Source organism: Gadus chalcogrammus, chromosome 16 (genome assembly GCF_026213295.1).
Source record: "Gadus chalcogrammus isolate NIFS_2021 chromosome 16, NIFS_Gcha_1.0, whole genome shotgun sequence".
Lineage (NCBI taxonomy): Eukaryota > Metazoa > Chordata > Actinopteri > Gadiformes > Gadidae > Gadus > Gadus chalcogrammus.
This window is the reverse complement of record NC_079427.1, coordinates 26,913,374-26,937,474: the sequence shown is the minus strand read 5'-3', so window position 1 is coordinate 26,937,474 and position 24,101 is coordinate 26,913,374. Positions and strand designations below refer to the sequence as shown.

The window sequence follows — 24,101 nt, the reverse complement described above, 5'->3', positions numbered from 1 at the left end:
TGTGCAGGACCGAATCGCGCTGTATTATCCCTGTTCCATTGCGCATAGCTGAGACGGTAGAGGGGTTAGAAACCAATAAATGAAAATAGGCTTTTTATTTCAGGTAGCCTATTCTTTCACCCCCCAAAAAAATAATTAAATAAATAAATTAAAATCCCCCCCAAAAAATGGAATCACGTTCCCAGCGCCCCCCTAGGTTGTGCGAACGCCCCCCAGGGGGCGGTACCGCCCCCGTTGAGAAACCATGGGCTAGTGTGACCACGCCATCCGTATTCCAGCAGGGAACAGCCCCTTGGCCACGGCACACTTGGGAGAGGTGTGCCGTGGCCAAAGTACAGACGCTAATGAGATGCGTGTGCGCGTGTCTATATACGCAACGTGAGCTGGATGACGTAGTCCTTGCGCGACCCTTCTTTCTTTATAGGTCCATGCCCTTCTTCCCCACAACAATAATTTTAAACAATGGCGGCAAGCGGTTTACGAGTGGGTTTACGTTGGTGCGATAGTGAAGTCGAGTGTTTACTTGAAATGTGGGCCGACGACAGCATTCATGTTGTTGATCTCCATTGTTGTTATGGTGGCGAGGACGCTTGGGGATGACGTATTTATCGTATAACGACGTGATGACGTACGTATGAAGGAGCAATCGTGCCCAGGCCACGGCCTTTGGGAGCAGTTTGCCCACGGGCCAGCGGGGGAAGTGGGGAGGGGGGGGGAATCGTGCTGAATCTTCCTGCAGCACGGAACAGGCAAACTTGCCTAGTGTGAGTGCGCCCTTAGAGTAGGTAAGGACAGCCGAGACCCCCCCCCCCCCCCCCCCCACCCAAAATAATAATAATCCCGTCCGCCTGACCTAACACACGCCTCTTCAGTTATTGCCATCTTTTGTTTGTTCCAAGCAATGATGACTTTCAATAACTAATCAAATGTAAATATTTTTTAATATTGTATTAGAAGACATTTTATTTCCAGAACATTTTTAAAAGTGTATTCATAAACGATTCTTTGCAACAGCAAATCATTTCCAACTTCATGCAGGCCTAATTGAGGCTACTTTTAAAATCAATCATCAGTAGGCCTATCCACAAGTGTCAACAAAACAAAGCTACAACCGACGACACCCGACTGCTGAAATCGGCGCTGTGTGTCTGGGCCTTAAGCGCACTTTTGAAGGACTTGCGCATCGTCTCGAAAAAAAATCAGCACAATGGACCGCTCTTTGATCAATGAACGACAACGGCATGTTATGAGATCTAACAGATTCACAAATTTTCATCAAATTTGTTAGCGATTTCAGCCACATAAATCCTCAGATTTAAACAACAAACAAAATGCGCCAAATTCACATCATTTGCGCTACGAGCGGCCCAACCAATTTATGCATTCAAGACAACACAACTTTGACTTTCAATTTAATCGTCCATATCAGTGAGAGCAATGAGGACTCGCTTTTGGTGCGCAGAGGTGTTCGTGGCGGGGCTGCACTGCAGAGAGAAATAAACGCAAGTCGTCCCCCACCTGCAGCCTTGATCTGTATTTGTATTTAATCAGGGTCAGTGCGGAAAACCCACACTCACATAAGTAGGTGGAGGCGAAGGGGATTAGGACTTTCATAGCCTTTGTGGGGATCTGGGGGAACTCGCTCTCCACAGAAAACCAGAAACGCATTCAGGATCATATTTCCTACGATTTTTGCTGGGTCCTGTCTCCTCCCTTGATGCTGACTTCTAGTGACTTGGGACAAGGAAACGATGCATTTTAAAACTTATACACGCACGCACAATTACCGATATCAATAGAGCTTCATACAGATACAGTATTTTTTCTATCCCTGTGGCTCTTTGGCGCCCCCCAGGGGAGGCGCGCCTCACCTATTGAAAACCGCTGGGTTAGAGAGACACACTTTAGACCTGTTAAAGAAATAGACAGGTAAGAGAGAGAGACAGTTCAGAGAGAGAAACATAGACCTGTTAAAGAGAGAGACAGGTAAGAGAGGGAGACAGGTTAGAGAGAGACACAGACCTGTCAAAGAGAGACAGGTTAGAGAGATAGACAGGTTAGAGAGAGAGACAGATAGACAGTTCTCACCTCCTCCTCCCTCTGAGCCATTAAATCGTCGCTGCTGAAGCTCTGATAACAACTCATGACCTGGAGAGACAGACACACAGAGATATTAGACAACTGTGACCTGGTATGGAGAGACACACAGATGAGGCAACCTGACACTAGAAAGGCCGTGTTGCAGGGTTTATTTTCCAACGAATTTGTGCAATTTGGTTGTTGGTATTTAAGATTTAAACTGTTATTTATTTAATTTAATGTTGTTAGGTATCACAAAATACGAAAAAGAAAGTAGGTACTATTTTTGAGGTTTACTGTTGATTCTCGTTTCCCCCAGAATGCATTGCATGACGTCACATTGGGGAGACACGGACCAAAGCCGCATTGAGACCCTTGAGGGTAGAGACTAGTAAGAGAGTGTCAGCAGATTATACAGATACATAGATAACTGCAAGCAGTTATGAAGGGGTCCAAGGGATGTGCATTTCGCCGGCACAACGCGAAGCACGTGTTCAAAACGCTACCGTGAACCTGTGGATATAAAGGTTTTGTCTGCGGGAGGTTCGGTGTTGGAGATATATCCCCAAACGCGTTTTCAGAACATTCCTTTGGCCAATTAGGAGACATACAATGTCGTCGTTTTCGGCAAAGAGAATTTTCCAAAGAGAATTTTCCTTTTCCAAATAACTCCCGCCCACATTAATAATTCTTGGCCATATTTTCTATGTAGACTCGGGTTTGCCCCTTGATGGTTCCCCTTGAGTTTGAAGAAAATTCCTTTGGCCAATTAGAAGATATACAATTTCCTTGTTTATTGCGCCCCCTTAAGGCGTATTTTTCGGATTATTTTTTCGAACGCCATTAAGGGTAGCGCTAACTTGCGTTGTCGACGGTCGGATCCAAAAAGTTTTTGTATTTCTTTTTTTTTAGTGCGTCTGAAGATGTCGTGTGCAAAGTTTGGTGTCGATTGGACAAGAAATGTGGACGGAGTAGGGAAAAGGCAGTTTTGCGGTTTTCCCGATTTTGCGAAAAAAATTAGACGCAAATGGGCGTGGCCAATGCCAAAAGATGCAGCAGACTCCAGTGAATCTGTGGGTATAATGTTTTTGACTGTCTGAGCTACACGTGAACCTCCTAAGATGGGGCAATTTGATTGGTTCTTGGTTATCTCGGGATATTGGGCAATATCCCATGATTGATATCTCAAACTCTATATTGTATTTATTGTAGGGCTGGGCGATATGGCCTAAAAAAAAAATCCCTGATTTCTTCACCAAAAATCCGATTTCCGATTTAAATCGATTTTCTGACCCTAGCCCCCCCCCCCCCCCCCACCCAGACCCAATCATATGCAGAGGAAAAATAATTAGTTGTTCCAAAATAATATATTGTCTTTTATTATTTTGATTTCCCCCCTTGGGGTTTAAGTGCAATCAAGAACTAGCCAAAAAGGCATTATGGCAGTCAACAGTGTAACATGTAACATAACATAAAATACAATAAAATATTTCTGTAAACATGAAATATTAATAATAATAAGAGGTTGTTCTGATAAAGTGCCCAAATAACATTCAACAAAGCATTAAATCAGTGCATGAGAGCATAAGGTGCTTTTTTAAGTTGGAACATAAGTAAGTAAGAACATGCGCTTCGTTAAACATTTTTAGCCAGGAAGACAAGCCTGTCTACGACCTCTGGCTTTAGACATGCCCGGTGGCATGTAACAATGGCCCCCCCGACACTGAAAACCCTCTCTGAGGGCGCACTTGTTGCTGGGATTGAGAGGTATTTTTTTGCCAGGACACTTAGTCTAGGAAAATTCGGTTGGTGGCGCTTCCACCACTCAAGAGGATTGGTGTCTGGGTCTACGTCAGGGGTCAATAAGTAGGATTTCAGCTCAGTCTCTATCTTTTCTTCCTCTGACTGGTTGGGAGATGACACTGCATTATTTTTGAAGATGGCTGTTAAAGTCATCTTCTTCTTTGGTGGGGGCTGTGCATCTTCTTGGCGCACCTGTACAGCTGTGCAAGGCTGCTGTGGTGTACTGTTGTTGGCAGGAGACATCAGCTCAGCAAGAGCTCTGTTTTTGACCTGTTGCACATTGTCTGGGTCAATGTAGGTTGTGCGGAACCTTGGGTCAACCAGTGAGCACATGTCCAAGATTTCATCTTTTACAGTTTCGCTGTATTTTTCGTCAAGGTACTGCATGATATTTCCTTTTATTGTTTTCGTGAGCTCTGTGTCTTCCTCCTCTGGCTGTAGGAGACTGGTTTTGAACAGATGGAGCACTGGTTTAATGTAGGAAACACTGACATAAGACTCCCCGGAGAGTGCATCAGTGAATTCTTGGAGGGATTTTACTGCTTTATTTGTTGACTCCAACACATCCAGATCTTGCCAAGTGGGCACAAGATGGCGACTTGGATGAACCCAGGACACGGACTAGAGCCTTCTCTTGTTCGAGAAATCTCTCTATCATCCTTTGGCGTGAACCCCATCTGGTCGGGGACTCCGTTATCAGCTGATGAGTGGGTAGACCAAGCTCTGCCTGTACTTCAGTCATGTCTCTTCTTTTTTTCCAGCTGTAAGAAAAGGCAGAGACAGCCTTTTTGCATACCCCGATAGCACGAACTATCCGTGGGTCCTTCACACCATTCTCTGTAGTAAATGAATACATAAATCAAATACATTTTAGTGTTAACACTACATTCACAAACTTGTTGTCTTGCTACAATTACTGCAAAATATGAATGTACACACACACACACACACACACACACACACACACACACACACACACAATTAGATAAATAGATAGATACATACAGAGCGAACTTCAAGATTTAAATACACATTGGTCAAAATATTGGCTTGATATAATGTTTTAATTACATGATGATGCATTAATTGTCTTGAGAATAGAAAAAAATATCACTTGATTCATAGCAATATTGTAGATAGATAGATCCCGAGGGAATTGCAATATTTCAATACACTTTTTGTAAAAATATTGGCTTGATATAATGTATTAATTACAGGATGCATTTATTGTCTTGAGAATGGAAAAAATATCACTTGATTCATAGCCATTATTTAGACTTACCGATAGCATTGTGCAATCTGTGTCCAAAGCACTGGAGGTTGGGCCACGCATTGTCCTTCAGAGCTTTGATCATGTTGCTGCCGCTATCAGTTGTCATGCAAATGAGTCGGTCTTCGGCAAGGTTCCATGAATTTAGGGCATCTCTTAGCCCCTGGGCTATTATTTCACTTGTGTGGTCCTCTGGAAAGTATGCCGTTTGAAGGCAGATGCTTCGCAGAGTCCAATCGTTAGTGATAAAGTGCACAGTAAGACTCATGTATGGTTGCATCGTCCGACTTGACCATAAATCTGTGATGGCAGAATAAAAGGACACCTCTTCCAACTCCTTTGCGATCCGTTGTCTCGTGCTATTATATAGCTGGGGCAAGGCAACGTCTGAGAAAATTTTTCGGCCTGGTAGCACATACTTGGGGTCCAAAACTTTTTGCATATTTATGAAACCTGGCTTTTCCACCGTATACATTGGGACCATATCCTTTGCTATATACATAGCGATCGCATCAGTTATGGCTTTCCAGCGGGCCGAATTCTTTTCATATGGGATGCAGTTGGCAAAGGTTTGTGTGACAGTGGTCTGTATTTTAGTAGCTGTGCGTGTGGTGCTTGTGGTGCCGCGGTCTCCCTCATTCCGCTGCGCGCAACATTTCTCCCATTCGGCGGGATGTTTTTGCCTGAGGTGCTGCAGTAAATTCGTCGTACTGCTGCCTTTGCTAGCAACAGACTTCGAACAGACTTTGCAGCGGGGTGTTGTCTGCTCTTAATCTGACCTCGCGAACGCAAACCAATTCCAAATAACGGATGACACCGTGCCTTTCTTAGGAACATAATCTTCCCGACTCGCTGCCATGTTTGTTTGTGCATCACTTTGGTAAATGCGCGCTCTGTGCGGGGGGAGGGCTGAGCTCATTCCGAACTACGGGAGCTGAGGGAAGCGTTGGCGGATGTTGAAGAGAAAACCGATTTTCATTTAAACAAATCGACGTGAGCTACACACTCGAGTTAATCGATAAAATCGTTTTATCGCCCAGCCCTAATTTATTGATAGATAAATAGCCTCGTCAAGTCTTTATTAATACCAAACTACACGTCGGGAATTAATTCAGGTGATTCGGCTCACACAGTATAGCCTACAAGACCACACAGAACAAGGGAGACAACAAGTCAGACTGGACATACACAAAATACATGACATTAAAGACAGACAGACAGACAATTAAATATGTTCTATTATTTGCCTTGCGGAGCCAGCCAATCCTGTGCGCGTATGCAAATTAGCCATGTGCGCCTAGCACAAGAAAGACGTAATGTTGAGAAGTCATACTAAAAACGGATAGCAAGCGAAAGCCGAACTAGACTATCAATCACATACTTTGGGTCCATTCTAACTTATGGACAGAGGCTAGTCTTTCAGACTTTGCAGGGACTGAATGTTTAAGATGAGTGTGTGCGACTGTGCGTGTGTCATTTTCGGCTTCGGCATACTGCACGGTTATGAAGGCCTTGTGGTTAGTTGTGGTCTTAGTGAAGCAGCCTAGCCTTGGAAATGTATTAGTTGGAGTGATAGTGTATGGGCGTGCGAGAGTGAGAGAGAAAGCACACCCGCCGTGGTGATGTTTGGCTTGTTGTGGGCTGTCTGTCAGTATCCGCCGGGTTCCACGGTGTGCTTTGTGTATGTGTTCAATGTACATCTGTCTGGTCGTATTTGCAGTAAATTGATGGTTAAATAATGTCACACCACGATCGGTTATACTTGCAGGCACTCATTTGCAAGTGCACGGATTGCTGTCCGATAGGCTAAGTTAGCCCATAGCTAGCATTATGCCTTCTTTTTCTAGATCTTCTGACTAAGTTTACCGGTACTTAAGACATAATCGCTGTCACTATATATAAAGAAAACGTTGACTTTCACTCTGTGCTATTCACTGACGGTAAAAATAAATAAAAGTGTCGTTATTGTATGCACTGCTGTTCATTGACTAGCTCCAGCGCTCGTTGCAACTCTCCACTCATTCTCCTCTGACCATGCATTTAATTGGCTTTGACCGCCATCAGTTCTCTGCAATTCCTCATTCGCCCTCTCACGTCTGACAGGTTCGAAATTATACTGCTGTGGGCCATCATACATGTTATTTTTGGTTCTTGCCAACTCTTAGACGCCATAGTTCTAGTACTAGGCTGAGGCTACCTTCCACCACGTCTCCCCAACGTGACGTCATCGCCGAATTGCGTTAGAAAACACCCGTTACTGCCAAAAATGCCAAAAACTGGACTTTAAAGCTATTTTGGAGACATTTTATAAATTATACACATATTTTGAGTGCTCTATGTACCCATTAATCAAAACTTCTGGTTAACCTGCAGGTAGGCCTTTAACAGAGAACTTGCAATAGACTTTGAGGGAGCCCCATTTAAATCAACAACAGTTTACAGTAGTGGCGATGTACCTGTCTGCAGCACCGTCTCAGGGTCAAAGGAGGGCAGCTGGTTCCAATCTGAACCTCTGGACCAAGAAAGAAAAAAAAAAAAAAAAAAAAGAGAGAGCGAGAGCGAGAGAGAGAGAGAGAGAGAGAGAGAGAGAGAGAGAGAGAGCGAGAGCGAGAGCGAGAGAGAGAGAGAGCGAGAGAGTCAACACAGGGAACTTGTCTCTGTCTCTGCCCTGTGGACTGGAGATGAGTAGATAAGATATTAAGTAGGATAGAAAAGTCTAAATCAGAGATACCGCCGAACCCTGAGGGCCTGGGACTGTGACTGTGTGTATCTTTACATAAACACATCATACCGGTCCTTCTCCAGCAGACCGTCGTTGATGACTGACAGCTCATCCAGCAGAGAGGTTGACTCTGTGGTGAACTTCTCAAAAACCTAAACACACACACACACAATCACACACGTTAGTGGTTATAACAGCAAATATTCTTACTTTTCAGACCAGCAGATGAACAGGAGAGGAGAGCAGAAGAGAAGGAGGAGAGAGGTAGGAGAGAGGGCAGGGGAGGAGAGGAGAGAGGAGTAGAGAGCCGAGCAGGAGGAGCGTACCAGTCTCTTATTGAGCCAGTCTATGTGGTCGTACTCCAGACTTCCTCCAAACTCATCGGTCAGCTGACACGGTTCGATGTAGCGGGTCAGCTTATTGGCCGACACCAGGATCACCTGACGAGGAAGAAAGCCAGGGTGTGTAGAGCATCGTGTGAGGGCGGACCCCCACACACAGCCCTACATGGAACAAAGCGCTCCGGCCGCACGCGTCGGGAAACGAAGTGAAGTCATGTTTGAATAGAGGTTGGTCTATTCCAGAATATTGAAAGGTGGTTCCATGGCGTTGGCGCTGGTGAGGAAATCAGCCAGAAAACTGGGAGGAAATTTTTCTCTCCTAAGGCCACGTTCACATCTAGCGTTTTTTGTAATAGGGAAAAGTTGAGCCAACCGTTTTTTCAACAAAAAGAAAAGCTGGCAGCGTTTTTGGCCATAAAAGCGCCGAGAGCGTTTTTTCTATCGCCTAGCAACGAATCCATTCTAGACCCGACGTTACTCGCCTACTACGTATCCAGGCTAGAGCCCATTAGACATGTTGTAGATCACGACATGTTCTGTAATTAGGGGTCCAAGCCAACAGGTTGGAACCCTATTGTTTTTGTAAGGATTTTGCTTTTTATTATACTTCCCGCCTTGAAAGTGGTACCACAGCCCAAACCGTAAATGGTGCGGACACGCCAATTGCATGACTAGATCCAGGTCCGGCACCGCTACTCAGATAACCAAATCCAGACACGCCGGTCACTAGGGCTGTCAAAATTGCTCAAAAATGACATTCGAATATTTGTTTGGAAAAAAATCACGAATTCGAACTATTCGAATATCTGGTTGCCTATTTTACGCAGTTGCCGTCAATATGTCAATAATGCGACAAAACCATGGTTCAAATTAGTGGGATATATATATCCTATATATAGGGCGGCGGCTTCCTGCTGGGCATTTCCTTACTTTAAAACGAGGGACATCGCGAACAGACGGAGGCTCATTCACAAAGCAGTTAGGCGCTTGTACCGCGGGAGTGTTTTTTCACATTCGAATATTATGAGGGACATCGCGAACAGACAGAGGCTCACTCACAAAGCAGATAGGCGCTTGTGTAACCGAGCGTTGGCACTTAGATATTTATATGACAAGAATGACACAAGCGTGGAAGGGAAAATAGTCTCGTTTACTTAGTACCTATCAGAAGTCACCCAGTCACAGCGTGAGAGCTGGAATACCTATATCCAAGTACGGAAACCCCGAGGGGATAAAATACATTCGCTCTTCACAATACTAGTCTGTTACACTTGTACCGCGGGAGTGTTTTTTCACATTCGAATATTATGAGGGACATCGCGAACAGACAGAGGCTCATTCACAAAGCAGATAGAGGCGCTTGTACCGCGGGAGTGTTTTTTCACATTCGAATATTAATTTTCACGTTCGAATTCGCGTTTTTGGATGCATTTCGAACGAATATTCGAACTTCGAATATTCGTTGACAGCCCTACCGGTCACTAGGTGGCGCTATACCAAGGAAAGACGCGTTTGGGGATATAACTCCAAACCGATCCTCCGACAGGCAAAAACGTTATACGCACAGATTCACTGGAGTCTGCTGCGTCTTTTGGCATAGGCCACGCCCATTTGCGTCTATAACACACACACGAAAATAAATCGTTAAAAACTACTTTGACTCGACCGTCGATGACGAAACGGTAGCGTTTTGAATATATGTTTCGCGTTGCAAATCAGTAAAAACTATTTTGATCCAACCGTCGACGACTAAACGGTAGCGGAAAATGCGTTTGGGGCCGAAACTCCCACACCGAACCTCTCACAGTCAAAACCTTTATATCCACAGGTTGTTCACGGTAGTGTTTTGAATACTTGCTTCGCGTTGTGCCGGCGAAATGCACATTTCTTGTCGCGTTGTGCCGGCGAAATGCACATTGCTTGGACCCCTGCATAACTGCTTGCAGTTCTAGTTAAAACTATTAATCGCTCCACCGGCACTTTCCCGAGTGATTTGTCTGCCATTGTTTCTTGTTTTGACAGTTGAGAGTTTCCTTCGTGACGAAGTGTCAATGTTCCGCTTGTGATTGGTCAGTTGCCCAAAAGACGCCTGACGTCGGCCGCTTTCTTCCTGAAAGTTGAAATTTTTTCAACGCTCCGTATGGCAAAAAAAAACGCTGGGAGAGGCGTTTAAAAAAGCGGCCGTGACTTTTTCCAGAAACGCTCTGCTCCATAGGAATATATTGTAAAACTAGAACTGCAAGCAGTTATGCAGGGGTCCAAGATATGTGCATTTCGCCTGCACAACGCGAAGCAAGTATTCAAAACGCTACAGTGAACCTGTGGATATAAAGGTTTTTACTGTGGGAGGTTCGGTGTGGGAGATATACCCTCAAACGCGTTTTCAGAACATTCCTTTTGCCAATTAGGAGATATACAATTTCCTCGTTTATGGCGCCGCCTTTTGGCGTAATTTTCCAAAGAGAATTTTCCTTGTGGCGAAAGATTCCGAATTTTTTATCGAACGCCATTAAGGGTAGCACCAACATGTGTGTAAAATTTGGACTCGATCCGATGTCTAATTTTGGATTTTTCGGGATTTCTTATTTCCCACGTGTAACGTAGCCAATAAACAAATATTGAAAACGCTACCGTGTCGGCGTCGACGGTCGGATCCAAAAAGTTTTCATATTTCATTTTTCGTGTGCGTCTGAGGATGTTGTGCGCAAAATTTGGTGTTGATTGGGCAGGAAATGTGGGAGGAGTAGCGAAAAGGCAGTTTAGCGGTTTTCGCGATTTTGCGAAACAAAATTATAGACGCAAATGGGCGTGGCCTATACCAGAAGATGCAGCAGACTCCAGTGAATCTGTGGGTATAACGTTTTTGACTGTCGGAGGTTCGGTTTGGAGTTATAGCCCCAAAGGCGTCTTTCCTTGGTATAGCGCCACCTAGTGGCCGGCATGTCTGGATTTGGTCGTCTGCGTAGTACTCACGGACCTGGATCTAGTCATGCAATTCGCGTGTCGGCACCATTTACGGTTTGGGCTGTGGTACCACTTCTACGGAAGGAAGTATAAGAATAATAATCCTTACAAAAACAATAGGGATCCAACCTGTTGGCTTGGACCCCTAATAAGAAAAATCCTTACAAAAACAATAGGGTTCCAACCTGTTGGCTTGGACCCCTAATAATCCTTACAAAAACAATAGGGATCCAACCTGTTGGCTTGGACCCCTAAAAATCCTTACAAAAACAATAGGGTTCCAACCTGTTGGCTTGGACCCCTAAAAATCCTTACAAAAACAATAGGGATCCAACCTGTTGGCTTGGACCCCTAAAAACACTACAAAAACAATAGGGATCCAACCTGTTGGCTTGGACCCCTAACAAGCGCTGGCAGATTAAAAAAAACGCTAGATGTGAACGCGGCCTAATGTGTGTGATTCTTCTGGATCTTTGTGGCAGTTGGCAAACCGCTTCATGGTGCATTACAGTCCTCTAAATGCACGAAGAGGGACTGGGTGGACGCCAGACCACCACAGACCCTCACTGGGAGTATGGAGGGACCACCTGCATGACCGGGAAAGCAGCTGCCCTCCAATGCAGAACCCAGAAAGTCTCCACCACGGTCCCCGGGCATTAGCTTGATTAATAGCAATGGCAACCTTACCCTATCAGAATCATACACCACCTCTCTTTGAAGATGCCTTTATGTCATCCCCACATCATGCTCCATTAATCCAACACTTCACTGTAGGGTCTACAATCACTTCTTTTCATCGGTGTGTGTGTGCTCACCTCGAAGCCCAGGCGATCCTTCTCCTTCCAGAAGCAGAAGTGTGTGACCTTTTTGTCCCAGAATTCATCTGGTTTCACCACACAAACCAGCGACACCTCGGCTGGAATAACGTTCTACGAAACACACGGTTACATCTTTACACATGCCTTGTACACCTCTACCTTAGTAAGTGAGTGAGTGAGTGTTTGGGTGTGTGTGTGAGTGAGTGTTTGGGTGTGTGAGTCAGTGAGTGAGTGTTTTGGTGTATGAGTGAGTTATTGATTGTTTGAGAGTGTGTGTGTGTGTTATTGATTGTTTGAGTGTGTTTGTTATTGTGTGTGTGTGTGTGTGTGTGTTATTGTGTGTGTGTGTGTGTTATTGTGTGTGTTATTGTGTGTGTGTGTGTGTTATTGTGTGTGTGTGTTATTGTGTGTGTGTGTGTGTGTGTCTGTGTGTGTGTGTGTGTGTCTGTGCGCGAGCGGGTGAGTGTACCTGCAGCATCAGCACCACCGTCTTGACGATGTTCCACTGAGACTTGCGTCCGTCCACGATGACAGTGAAGCCCCGGGCCTTACAGCGTTCGCTAGGAACAAGCGCCCTCGGTTAGTCTGAGTCTGTACCCTACATACGTAAAATATACCTAGTTTACACTTTATTCTCAGAGTACCCTACATACCTAAAGTATACCTACCATTCGCTTTATTTTCAGAGTACCCTACATACGTAAACTATACCTAGTATACACTTTATTCTCAGCGTACCCTGCATATATAGAGTATATACTTTATTCTCAGAGTACCCAACATACGTAAAGTATACCTAGGAAACAGTTTAGTCTCAGAGTACCCTAAATACGTAAAGTATATCAATACAAGAAGAGTTGTATACATCATACAGTTATTTATAGTAGATGTGAAGTATATGGTATAGTAATACCTAGTGCTAGTGCTGTATAGTACACAATTTATAAACATATAGTATAGGGGTGTGCCAAAAAATCGATTAATATAAGAATCGCGATTCTCGTTTACTACGATTCAGAATCGATATAAAATGGCCCAAAATCGATTTAATTTCATAACTTTTTTTTTTTTCATAACTTGTTTTTTTTAAAGCTAGAGACATATTAATGTTTTGTGCAACAGTTGTGTTCCACATGATATTTTTGGTACTGAAAGATTCCTGTGAAATGAAAATGCATCTTGTTCAACTTATTTTATAGCTAGCTTCTAAAGCCCAGTTTAGACCAAAGATTCACCTTGCAACGGCTTGCAACGAGACGGTTTTAGAACGTTGCAGGGGCGGTGTGAACGGGTCGTTGCAAGGAGTTGCAAGGAGTCGCCAGAGATTGAACATGTCAAATCGCAAGGTCCAGTTTTAGAACGCAGCGATTTAAAGGCCCACTATGCAACTTCGGGAATTTCTTCGCTGTTTTCTTGGTTTTGGCACGCACATTTCTCTACACAGTGCCTCCTACAGCTTCGTAGTAGATATTTTACAACACTGTCGTAACAACTCGTTGACGACCCTTCCCCATGCACTTCTACGCGAGCCATGTGCATTTGTTTTCAAAGAAGCCGGCGAATGCGTGGAGCCATGTCCGAAGTAAATGTTCATAAAGTGTAGGCAAGGTTATACATTTTTAAAATGGTGTATTTGTATTGCAATAAACATAAAGCCATCCTTTTTATAGTTGACGGGGAGAATTTATATCCTAGATTATAATTGTTTTATCTTAGGTTGAACAGAACAATCAGTGTGAGAGTGTTGGCCAACATAATAATCTAAATAAACAAGAACCTGGATTCGGGGATTCAGTCTGTATCTGGGGGACGAGACATACGAACAGCAAAACACCAATGGAAACAAAGGTGTTTATATGGCTGCAACCAAGCAAGCTAGAAACATACAGGGCTCACAACAAAACGGTCGAGAAAACAATTTTTACAGGGCTCACAACAAAATGGTTGAGCAAACACATTTGTACAGAGACTATCAACTATCAAGTCTTCTTTTTCTTTCAGTTCACGCTATTCCTGAAAAGCTTGCCCAACGTTTACTCGTGTCTGGCCTCTCTGTCGGTCAGTCTCCCTTTTCTCTTCTTCTGTTCCTCCGACATTGGGTTTCTCTGTCTCTTTTTAGTCGGCTGATCTATGATGAATGTAACAATCCCTTAGTTACTTGTGTTTATATCGAGCCGGTTCCGTGTTTGGGGGTCTGTGCCGCAAAGCAATTTGTTACTTCGCGAGACCCGAGACTCCCGCGAGAGTGGGAGTTGCGAGTTGCAAGCCGTTGCAAGGTGAATCTTTGGTCTGAACTGGGCTTTTAGAGTAGCAGTTGTGGTCCACACACAGTGGAAAAGGAACATTCCTTAGAATTTAAAAGGCAGCATGTTTAACTGCTCTATTTTTTTTATAGAGACTTTTATTTTTGTTACTTAAGCAATATGTGATATTGCTTTTATGCAACAGTTGCAACAATTCCATCTAAGCATGGATAAATGTTTGAAACTTAATAAATGTGAAAAAGACACTTTAGGGTCTCCATTTTTCATTCTGTCTTGCAAAGCAGACTGGAACAGACCATGAGGATCCTTTGTACACCTATAGATTGAAGCAGAAATAATTATGAATCAAATCGTTTTGAATCGAATCGTAGCTCCAAAAATCGGAATCGAATCGTGAGATAGTAAAAGATTCCCACCCCTAATATAGTACTACCTCGGTATACTGAGCAGGTAGAGTAGTGCTGTATAGTACAAACGTTACATATATATTTATATAATAACAATAATAATAATTCATTATATTTATATAGAGCTTTTCAGTGACCCAAAGATGCTTACAGTGAAGGGGGGACCTAACTCATCACCACCATACATAGTACTACCTCTGTATATTGAGCAGGTAGAGTAGTGCTGCATAGTACAAGCGTTATATATATCGTACTACCTAGGTATACTGAGCAGGTAGTGTAGAGTAGTACTCAGCTCCTCCAAGTTGGTCTGGTCTGAACACAGCGGGATGGTCAGTATGAGACCACTTCTTCTGTCCTTACCTCCTACACACACACACACACACACACACACACACACACACACACACACACACACACACACACACACACACACACACACACACACACACACACACACACACACACACACACACACACACACACACACACACACACACACACACTGGATTCACTCATAAATTCAGGGGCTTTTGGGAGGTTGGAGCGCCCCGCACACTTAACATCACACACACACCAACACAGTGCTGCCATCGGGACTTCTTGTTTGTGCAACCACACCGATTTAGATTTGGGCCTTGGCCCCATCCAACTCTACCTCACCCCAAACCCCCAACAGATAGCAGGGGGAGGGAGAGGAGGAGGGGTCATGGTGGGAGGGCGGGGGAAGGGTGAGTGGGGGGAGAGCACGGGGAGGGAAGGGAGAGGGCGAATGGGGGGAGAGCAGTGGGAGGGAGGGTGAGGGCGAGTGGGGGAGACTGACCTGAAAGGAAGGCCAGTTTCTTCTTGAGGATTGGCATGATGTTGTTGGCATCCATGGTGACACAGGACATCTGAGAGAGACAGAGAGACATGGAGTTCAAAAGTGCTCAACATCCACCGTGAAGAGGGCACATAGTGGTTGGCTTCAACATTGGTACCCCGGCATCCTTGAACATCCTTCCTTAAACAGTTTAATCCCTGCAGGACTCCAACAAGACAACCCAAACACATACCCAGGGTGACGTAGACAGGGTATATGCAGGAATCATAGAGATTAATCTACTACCTTTTACTACCTTTTTTTACTAATATTTTTTACTACCAACACGACATCAAGCAGCAGGGCGGGGGGTATGCAAAGCACCACTTACTACTTACTATAAGGTATAAATGTGACACTGCCGCGATCCCTATAGTCCTAGTGCTGCTGCTGCTAGCACCACAAAACAACGACATAGAGAGTAGAGGTCTGCACTCCCGCGACGCAAAATAGTGCGGCGCGGGACAAAAAATTAAAGCTCATTGCGGGTGCGGGCAGGATGATAGAGGTGAATTCGCGGGTGCGGGCGGGCGGGCGGGATGATACACTGCTCTACCGCAAATTAAATATGAGTGTAAAGTAAAATATACAAAGTATCATGAAGCCCTCATCAATAAACAAAACCTACTTTAATTTTTCATTTAGACGTGCTGGTACCGACCTGCAGTTTTTTTATTTTTTTAATATGCGAGTGTTTCGTCTTTCAGTTACTGAGGCATATTTAATGTTTTGTATGGTTCAAAACATGCAGGCTTACCAATAAATATGTTACCAATACATACTGGTAGCCTAACTGTGCTTTAACACCAAAAGCGAATTGCGCTGCAAAGACGCTGTGGTCGCTTATAAAGTATTGCTGCGAATATTTCTATTCGCTTCTGTCGCTCATGACGTACAATTCAATTTTGCAGACTCATTTAAAAGGAGCCGTATGCTTTTAGCACAGACAGCTATATCAAAGAATGAACTACCATACACTTTGGCCATATTGCAGAGACGGTTCTGCTTGTTGGATAAAGTGCTTCGACATTAAGTAGGACAGTGATTCCCCTCCAATATATATATATATATATATACACTGTATATATATTTTAAAAAAAAAACTCCTAAAATGTAATTACAACCGAAAACAAAAAAAACGTTGCGTGCTGTAGTAAGCTAGTTAAAACATGTTTAATTGATCTGCAAATCATGATCTGCACTCATTCGTCAAATAAATTGACATTGGTGCACATGGCTAATTTGCATATACGTGCACAGGACTGCCTGGCTCCGCAAGGCAAATAATGGAACATATTTATCTATCTATCTAGGATTATCTGTCTATCTATCTATCAACGCGTGTCTAGTTTTAATGTGATGTATTTTGTGTATGTCCAGTCGGTCTCCCTTGTTCGGTGTGGTCTTGTGCTTCTGTCCTGTGTGAGCCGAATCACCTAAATGAATTCCCGACGATTTGTGTCGTTTGGTATTAATAAAGACTTGACTAGGCTATCTATCTAGACCAGGGATGCCAGGGTGAAATTGGTAAGGGTCCAGATTTTTTTCAAGAGACCTCAGGGGGCCGGATTACACTTTCGGACTGAAAAGGCCAAACACTGCCTCAACACAGGGATAGGTAGGCTATTTTAAATTATGCTTGAAGGCCTAGGGCCTAAAAAAAAAAAATAGTTTGGTTCCGGTTTCCGACCGACCCTGTCAATATATGTGCGACCCAAATTATTTTATGAGCTTTATATACATTTTTTTTAAAAAAATCTCATTTTTAAATGAAAACAACCTACCTATCATTCGCTGCCGGTGGAAAAAATAAAATAAAAAAATAAAATAAATTCCCTACCTACCCATGACCTCAACTGACAACCAACAGGAACCAAACTTTTTTTTTTTTTAGGCCTAGACATCAAAAATAAATTGCATTGGCCACAAAATAGCCTCACAATGAGGCCTACAATTACATAGCCTAAAGCAGGAGACAGCTCCCCTCTAACTGTGTGTTCACACCAAACGCGAACATTTTCGCCTGTTCGCGTTGTCGCCAAAGTTTTGTCGCGCTACACATCATAATCTGTCGCTGTGCAAGTTTTGTCGCGCCACAACAAGATAACCACCATTGCATGTCTTTACCTTTTGTGGAAGAGGGAGAGACGTCGGAGGACCCGACGCAGTACATTCATAATATTGTAATGACCACACAAGAGGTAGTGAATGAAGTATTGAATAGACAGAGATTTATTAGATAGGCCTACCTAATAAACCGTTGGAACACACAAGACCGGAAACATAGCAACGCCGGTAAACAAACCCCGAGAAGCCCAATCCCTATGAGAGCTCCCCGCGCTACGGCCATCAGGAGGCGCACAGAGCTTTTGGCCGTGATATTATATATACAATTATAGTATATTATATACTATTATATATACAGCTCCGGGAGTCGCAAACGGCAACATTCACTTTCTCCTCCATGCTGCAGTTCACCCCGGACTGCACTGCACTGAGTTTGACGGTTGAACGCTGATTGGCTGTTACGTTACACATGTGACTCAGTGGCCATGCTGTTGAACGCTGATTGGCTGTCATCACGCGAAATTCGCAACAAAGTTCAAATATTTGAACTCGAGCAAATTTTTCGCGCGACAAATTCTCGTGAACGCGCTCGCCTGTGCACGGCAAAAGTGTGGCGCGACAAATCAAAACTTGTCGCCCGTTTTCTCTCGCGAAAAATTCGCCCAAAACACGTCTATACGTTCACTTTGTATGGGATCCTGTCACCCCGTCGCGTTTGGTGTGAAGACACAGTAAGAACTTAACATTTTCCTATCCATGCAAGTAGCCTACATTTATAAATGAGAAATGCAACAAAATAGACTAGGTGCCAACAAAACACATTTCCTATTAATAACACAAGTGTAAACTGTTAATTACTTTTATTTTATTTATTGAAGGCTTGCACAGGTGAACTAGGCGATCGCCTAGGGCGGCAAATGCGTTGGGGGCGGCAAAAGTGTTGGGGGCGCCCCCTGGTGGCGGCCTTAATTGATTAATACATTTTAATGAAACAAGCGTGTTTTCTAAACACGTTTCGAAATGGAATGGAGAATGGGGGATGAACAGTTATTGAATCGTAACAGACCAGCAGCAGTAAGAGACCAACTGACGGATTCCAAAAAAAACAAAACAAAAACAAAAAAAAAAATATATATATATATATATATACACACACACACACACACATACATATATTCTCCCCTTATCACCCGCGGGCCGGATGTGACATACAGTCGGGCCGTGTCCGGCCCGCGGGCCGTAACCCTGGCATCCCTGATCTAGACTATTTAAATGGTCTAGATAGATAGCTAAATGGTCATTCGTCAGCTGTCTATCCTCTATTAAACTGCATTGAAGTGACAGGTTTGTTTTGTGCATTATTCATTTGCATTATCATGCGTGCATTATTCCTTTGCACAACGTATTATTCCTTTGCACAACATATATGTATTTTCGATATTTGAAAACGATATTGTCCCATTCAGAGCAAGGAAGATTAGTATACTAGGATCTCGGTTAGCAGGCATGCATCGCGCCTATTTTACAATAATCAAACGTTTCATTAACTCACACACCAGACCAACCAACCACGCGTGACACCTCCACCCAGGCCAGAGCCTTTTTGTTGCGATCTCTGAAATGAAAAGGGCTCGGATCGTACAACACCGGGTGCCCAGCTACAGCCGCGATACATTTTTCAGTCGACATTTTGTACTGTCAGTAGGAACCAAAAAAGTAGGTAGGAACCAAAGTGCCAGTGTTCGCTGTTCCCTGGGATCCACGCAAGCAAAGAGCGTCTACATTCCGATTGGCTGTCAGTGTTATGCCGCTGAAACGCAGCATAGTAATTTGCATCAAGTTCAGCGACTACTTTGGTCGCTTTGGTCACTCACCTTTTGGTGCTGGTAGTGTTTGACGCTTGTGTGGCTCTTGCCCATAGAAAGTGAATGACTTCCGGTGAATATAATATATAATATAATATCATAGATGCGGGCGGGAGCGGGACTAAAAATTACAATTCTTTGCAGGAGCGGGTGGGAGCGGCACTGTACAAGGTGGGAGCGGGACTGAATATTGTGTCCCGCGCAGACCTCTAATAGAGAGCTGCTCCCCCTTCGCACGAAGCCGCTGCTGGTGAATAATCGAAGCATTGTGTGATTTAATCGCTTTAATGCCGTTCTATGTCACATTGATCGTTTTTTTGCCCAACGAGCAAAAGGCTTCTCGTCTTTCCCATCACGGGTTTCAGCCAGTCTTTAAATGTCTGAGGGGAAAAGTCGGAAAATGTTGCTGGTGTTACACTGAATTCTGCGACCCACCGAAAAGTGACCCCAGGTGGCGTTGTTGCACATTTTCTGCAACATGCACCTGTGCATTATAACAAAAACATTAAAACATAAGATCTCCGGTGGGTCTTTCTTTTCTTGATACTAACATTAATTCTAAACAGCATTTTACACAGTAGCCTATAATATGAAAGGCTCAAAGGCAAATCAGCTTAATTTAACCATGACTGTAGCTTTTTATGGGTAAAGAAGCAACGGTGAAGGACCGTACTAAACGCCCTATCCAATGTATGGGTCTGTAAAATGCTAATCAAATCAATCAAATGTATTTATTAAGCACCTTTAATAAAAAGGTAAATGGTTGGGGGGAGATCTTATGTATGTTTTTGTCATGCCTGTCTACGCTTCAAACTCACAAAAAAAAAAAGCGCCCCCTGGGGTCACACTTTTCGGTGGGTCGCAGAATTCAGTGTAACGCCGGCGTCGCTATAGCAACCAGCGACGCCAACTCTAACAGCTACTCAGTTCAGGTCCTGTTAGCACCGTATACTGTATTTTTTAGGCTAGATGAAGTTAAAACATGCAAACAGAAATATTAATCGAAAAATGGAAACTCATATTATATTGAGCTGGCTGTGAAAAAATGTACTACCAGGTCAAATTACGTTTGTTACCTTTTACTACCTTTCAAGGGCCTTAATTTTTAATTTTAACTTTTTACTACCTTTTCCTTCCGCCCGGCAAATTCACTGTCTTGCCAGTGTAAAACCGAGGGGGTATAATCCCCCGTCGTCACAGAGCCAGATTTCTTGGTTCACTGGAGAAGGCGGGGCTACGCATGGAGACATTGTTTTTTTGTTTTGTTTTGTCTTGTTTTTGTTTTATTTATTTCTTATTGCTTATGTTTATTTATTTTTACACAATGTCTTGTTTTTTAAAAAATGTATGATGACTATATGCTCTGTAAGGTGACCTTGGGTGTCTTGAAAGGCGTCTCTAAATTAAATGTATTATGGAGAGTAGACCTCTTAAGAATAATTTGCCTTTTGCATTGTTTACGATTCAAGAGACTCGAATGCTAGAATGATTATACATTTGAGTGTAGGCTACAAACACGATTAACTATTTACATGTGCAAAAACACCAACTTATTCTTTATTTTGCTGACCACTTGTTTTTTATCCTGACAAAAGCCTCGTAAGGACAGTTCCACTGTGTCTTTCTCAGAGATCGCACCATCTTTCCTGGTCTTTTTTATATGCGCCTGCATAACCTTCTCTCACATGTTTAGCAGCTCATGGATTTCACTGTCTCTCCAAAGAGAACTACTCATGTTGATATTGCTGCATTGTCTCTGTTGTAGAGACAACCCAGCAACACCTTTACTCAAGATCCGCCCCTGGAACCGCGGAGCCGTCTAATCGCATCTACATCAGAATGAAACCGCCAATGTGTCTAGGGTCCGGGAGGGTAAATTTGGGTGCTAGCTCAAGCCAGCAATTTACTCCGGGCATTGTGAACGCGCGGAAAAGGCGTGCATAAGACGGGCATATTTGGCAGTGTAAAAATGTTTAGAGTCTGCACAGAGAAGGACAAGGTCACAGAGCTGCACATTACTATTACAACTGCACAGACACTAGGATTCCTCTGTCCAACAGACTGAAGCCAGCGTGTGATGGAGGCCCTGTACATAGACTGTAGATACATACTGTATATTCAAACAGAACATACTGTGTACCGTCAAACACATACACACATATGTAACATTTCTTGCATTGTATAAATAGTTCTCACTTATTTTTTACAGGATAAGCACAATTTATCATTGTATTTTTAAGATACTTCTACACAAATATATCTGATTGAAGAGTTAAAATGTTACCCAATTCTGTTCAGACCTTCTTGACCGACATTTTGTCATTATTTCACAGTTGCTCTGGTGATATAAACATACGTTTCTGATGCCAATAAAGCCCTTTAAATGGAATTAATTAGAGAGCAAGATACCCACACACAAGCAGAAGAAAACAAATGGCTAATATTAATATTTAGATATGATATATTTCTAGTTAATAGATATATATTTGGCAACTGTTGTTTTATCAGTTTATATGTATTCCTCTTGACAAGAACTTAACTCTCAGACCGAAATCAAACTCCATGACTGCTGGATTCAAACATTAAACAAACAGAACAAATGAACCACAGAGGTTAGACGGCAGCCATATTAGAGGAAACATGTTGCTGGGGTTAGACTGCGGCCACGTAAGAGGAAACATGTTAAGATGCTGAGGTTAGGTTAGACTGCTGCCACGTTAGAAGAAACATGTTAAGATACTGAGGTTAGGTTACTACTGCCACGTTTGAAGAAACATGTTAAGATGCCACGTTAGAGGAAACATGTTAAGTTGCTGAGTTTAGATTAGACTGCTGCCACGTTAAAATAAACATGTTAAGATGCCGAGGTTAGACTGCGGCCACGTTAGAGGAAATATGTTAAGATGCTGTAGTTAGACTGCGGCTACGTTAGAGGAAACATGTTAAGATGCTGAGGTTAGACTGGGGCCACATTAAACATGTAAAGATAGTGAGGTTAGACTGGGGCCACGTAAAACATATTAAGATGCAGAGGTAGACACTCTGCGGCGGGAGGGAGGCTGCAGCCGGCACAGAAACACAATACTCTACATTTAAAACACACACACACACACACACACACACACACACACACACACACACACACACACACACACACACACACACACACACACACACACACACACACACACACACACACACACACACACACACACACACACACACACACACACACACACACACACACACACACACACAGCTTTTGGGGCCTGCTGGTACTTGCCTTTATCAAATGTAGAAGATCCGCAACATTACTGTCGAGATTTATCCAGACCTACTCCTCCTTTCTCCTCGTCTCCTCCTTTCTACGGCAGCCCAACTCCGCCTCGGTCCTAGACTCTCGATGTTGTGCAGACTCGAGAATCAACACCAGGTTCTCCTAAGCAGTGAAACGCAACGATATGTGAGGCGGAGAACCGAGAAGCAGCGCTGAGACCAAGTGTTGCCAGATTGTGACATATTTCCCGCCCATTCTGGCAACCCTGGCTCCAGCGCGCCCAAGACAGGGTTGCCAGATTGGTTGGGAAATCTGTTCCAATCTGGCAACACTGCCGAGGAGAAGCGCAGAGAGAAGCGCTGCATACGGGGCGGTTCCGTTGGAGCCTCGCCTCTCAACGCGTCACACCCATGGGGCGTTCAGGAACCTCGGGATCTTTCGATGTTTGTTAAATAAATTGATGTATTAATAAATCACGCTAAGATTTTAATATTCATTGATTAGGGGTCCAAGCCAACAGGTTGGATCCCTATTGTTTTTGTAAGGATTATTGGGTGTCAAGCAACTATGTTGCGAGACAACCAATTGTTATTGTACAAATTCCTATTATTGGGTGTCAAGCAACTATGTTGCGAGACAACCTATTGTTTTCGTACGAATTCCTATTATTGGGTGTCAAGCAACAAAGTTGCGAGACAACCTATTGTTTTTGTATGAATTGGGTGTCAAGCAACTTTGTTGCGAGACAACCTATTGTTTTTGTATGAATTGGGTGTCAAGCAACTATGTTGCGAGACAACCTATTGTTATTGTACGAATTCTTATTATTATTGGGTGTCAAGCAACTACGTTGCGAGACAACCTATTGTTTTTGTACGAGTTCTTATTGGGTGTCAAGCAACTACGTTGCGAGACAACCTATTGTTTTTGTATGAGTTCTTATTGGGTGTCAAGCAACTACGTTGCGAGACAACCTATTGTTATTGTATTTGGGTGTCAAGCAACTATGTTGCGAGACAACCTATTGTTATTGTACGAATTCTTATTGGGTGTCAAGCAACTATGTTGCGAGGCAACCTATTGTTATTGTATGAATTCTTATTGGGTGTCAAGCAACTATGTTGCGAGACAACCTATTGTTATTGTACGAATTCTTATTGGGTGTCAAGCAACTATGTTGCGAGACAACCTATTGTTATTGTACGAATTCTTATTATTGGGTGTCAAGCAACTATGTTGCGAGACAACCTATTGTTATTGTACGAATTCTTATTATTGGGTGTCAAGCAACTATGTTGCGAGACAACCTATTGTTTTCGTACGAATTCCTATTATTGGGTGTCAAGCAACTATGTTGCGAGA

At 43.4% G+C, this 24,101-nt stretch overlaps 1 protein-coding gene across 2 annotated transcripts in view; it reads right to left on the bottom strand.

Annotated features, from left to right (window-relative positions):
- Window positions 1-23,058, bottom strand: part of sestd1 (SEC14 and spectrin domains 1) — a 60,810-nt gene extending 37,752 nt beyond the window's left edge. The window contains exons 1-9 of one of the 2 annotated variants that reach the window (XM_056612316.1): window positions 22,746-23,058; window positions 15,492-15,561; window positions 14,926-15,034; window positions 12,467-12,557; window positions 11,995-12,108; window positions 8,201-8,314; window positions 7,944-8,026; window positions 7,609-7,664; window positions 2,089-2,148 (exon numbers count right to left, since the gene is read on the bottom strand). In XM_056612316.1, the coding sequence (XP_056468291.1) occupies window positions 2,089-2,148; window positions 7,609-7,664; window positions 7,944-8,026; window positions 8,201-8,314; window positions 11,995-12,108; window positions 12,467-12,557; window positions 14,926-15,034; window positions 15,492-15,561 (697 nt within the window). In that variant the 5' untranslated portion in view covers window positions 22,746-23,058. The remainder of the gene's footprint in view (window positions 1-2,088; window positions 2,149-7,608; window positions 7,665-7,943; window positions 8,027-8,200; window positions 8,315-11,994; window positions 12,109-12,466; window positions 12,558-14,925; window positions 15,035-15,491; window positions 15,562-22,745) is intronic. The other variant, XM_056612317.1, reaches the window with a different exon arrangement.
- Between the last annotated feature and the right edge of the window lie 1,043 nt (window positions 23,059-24,101).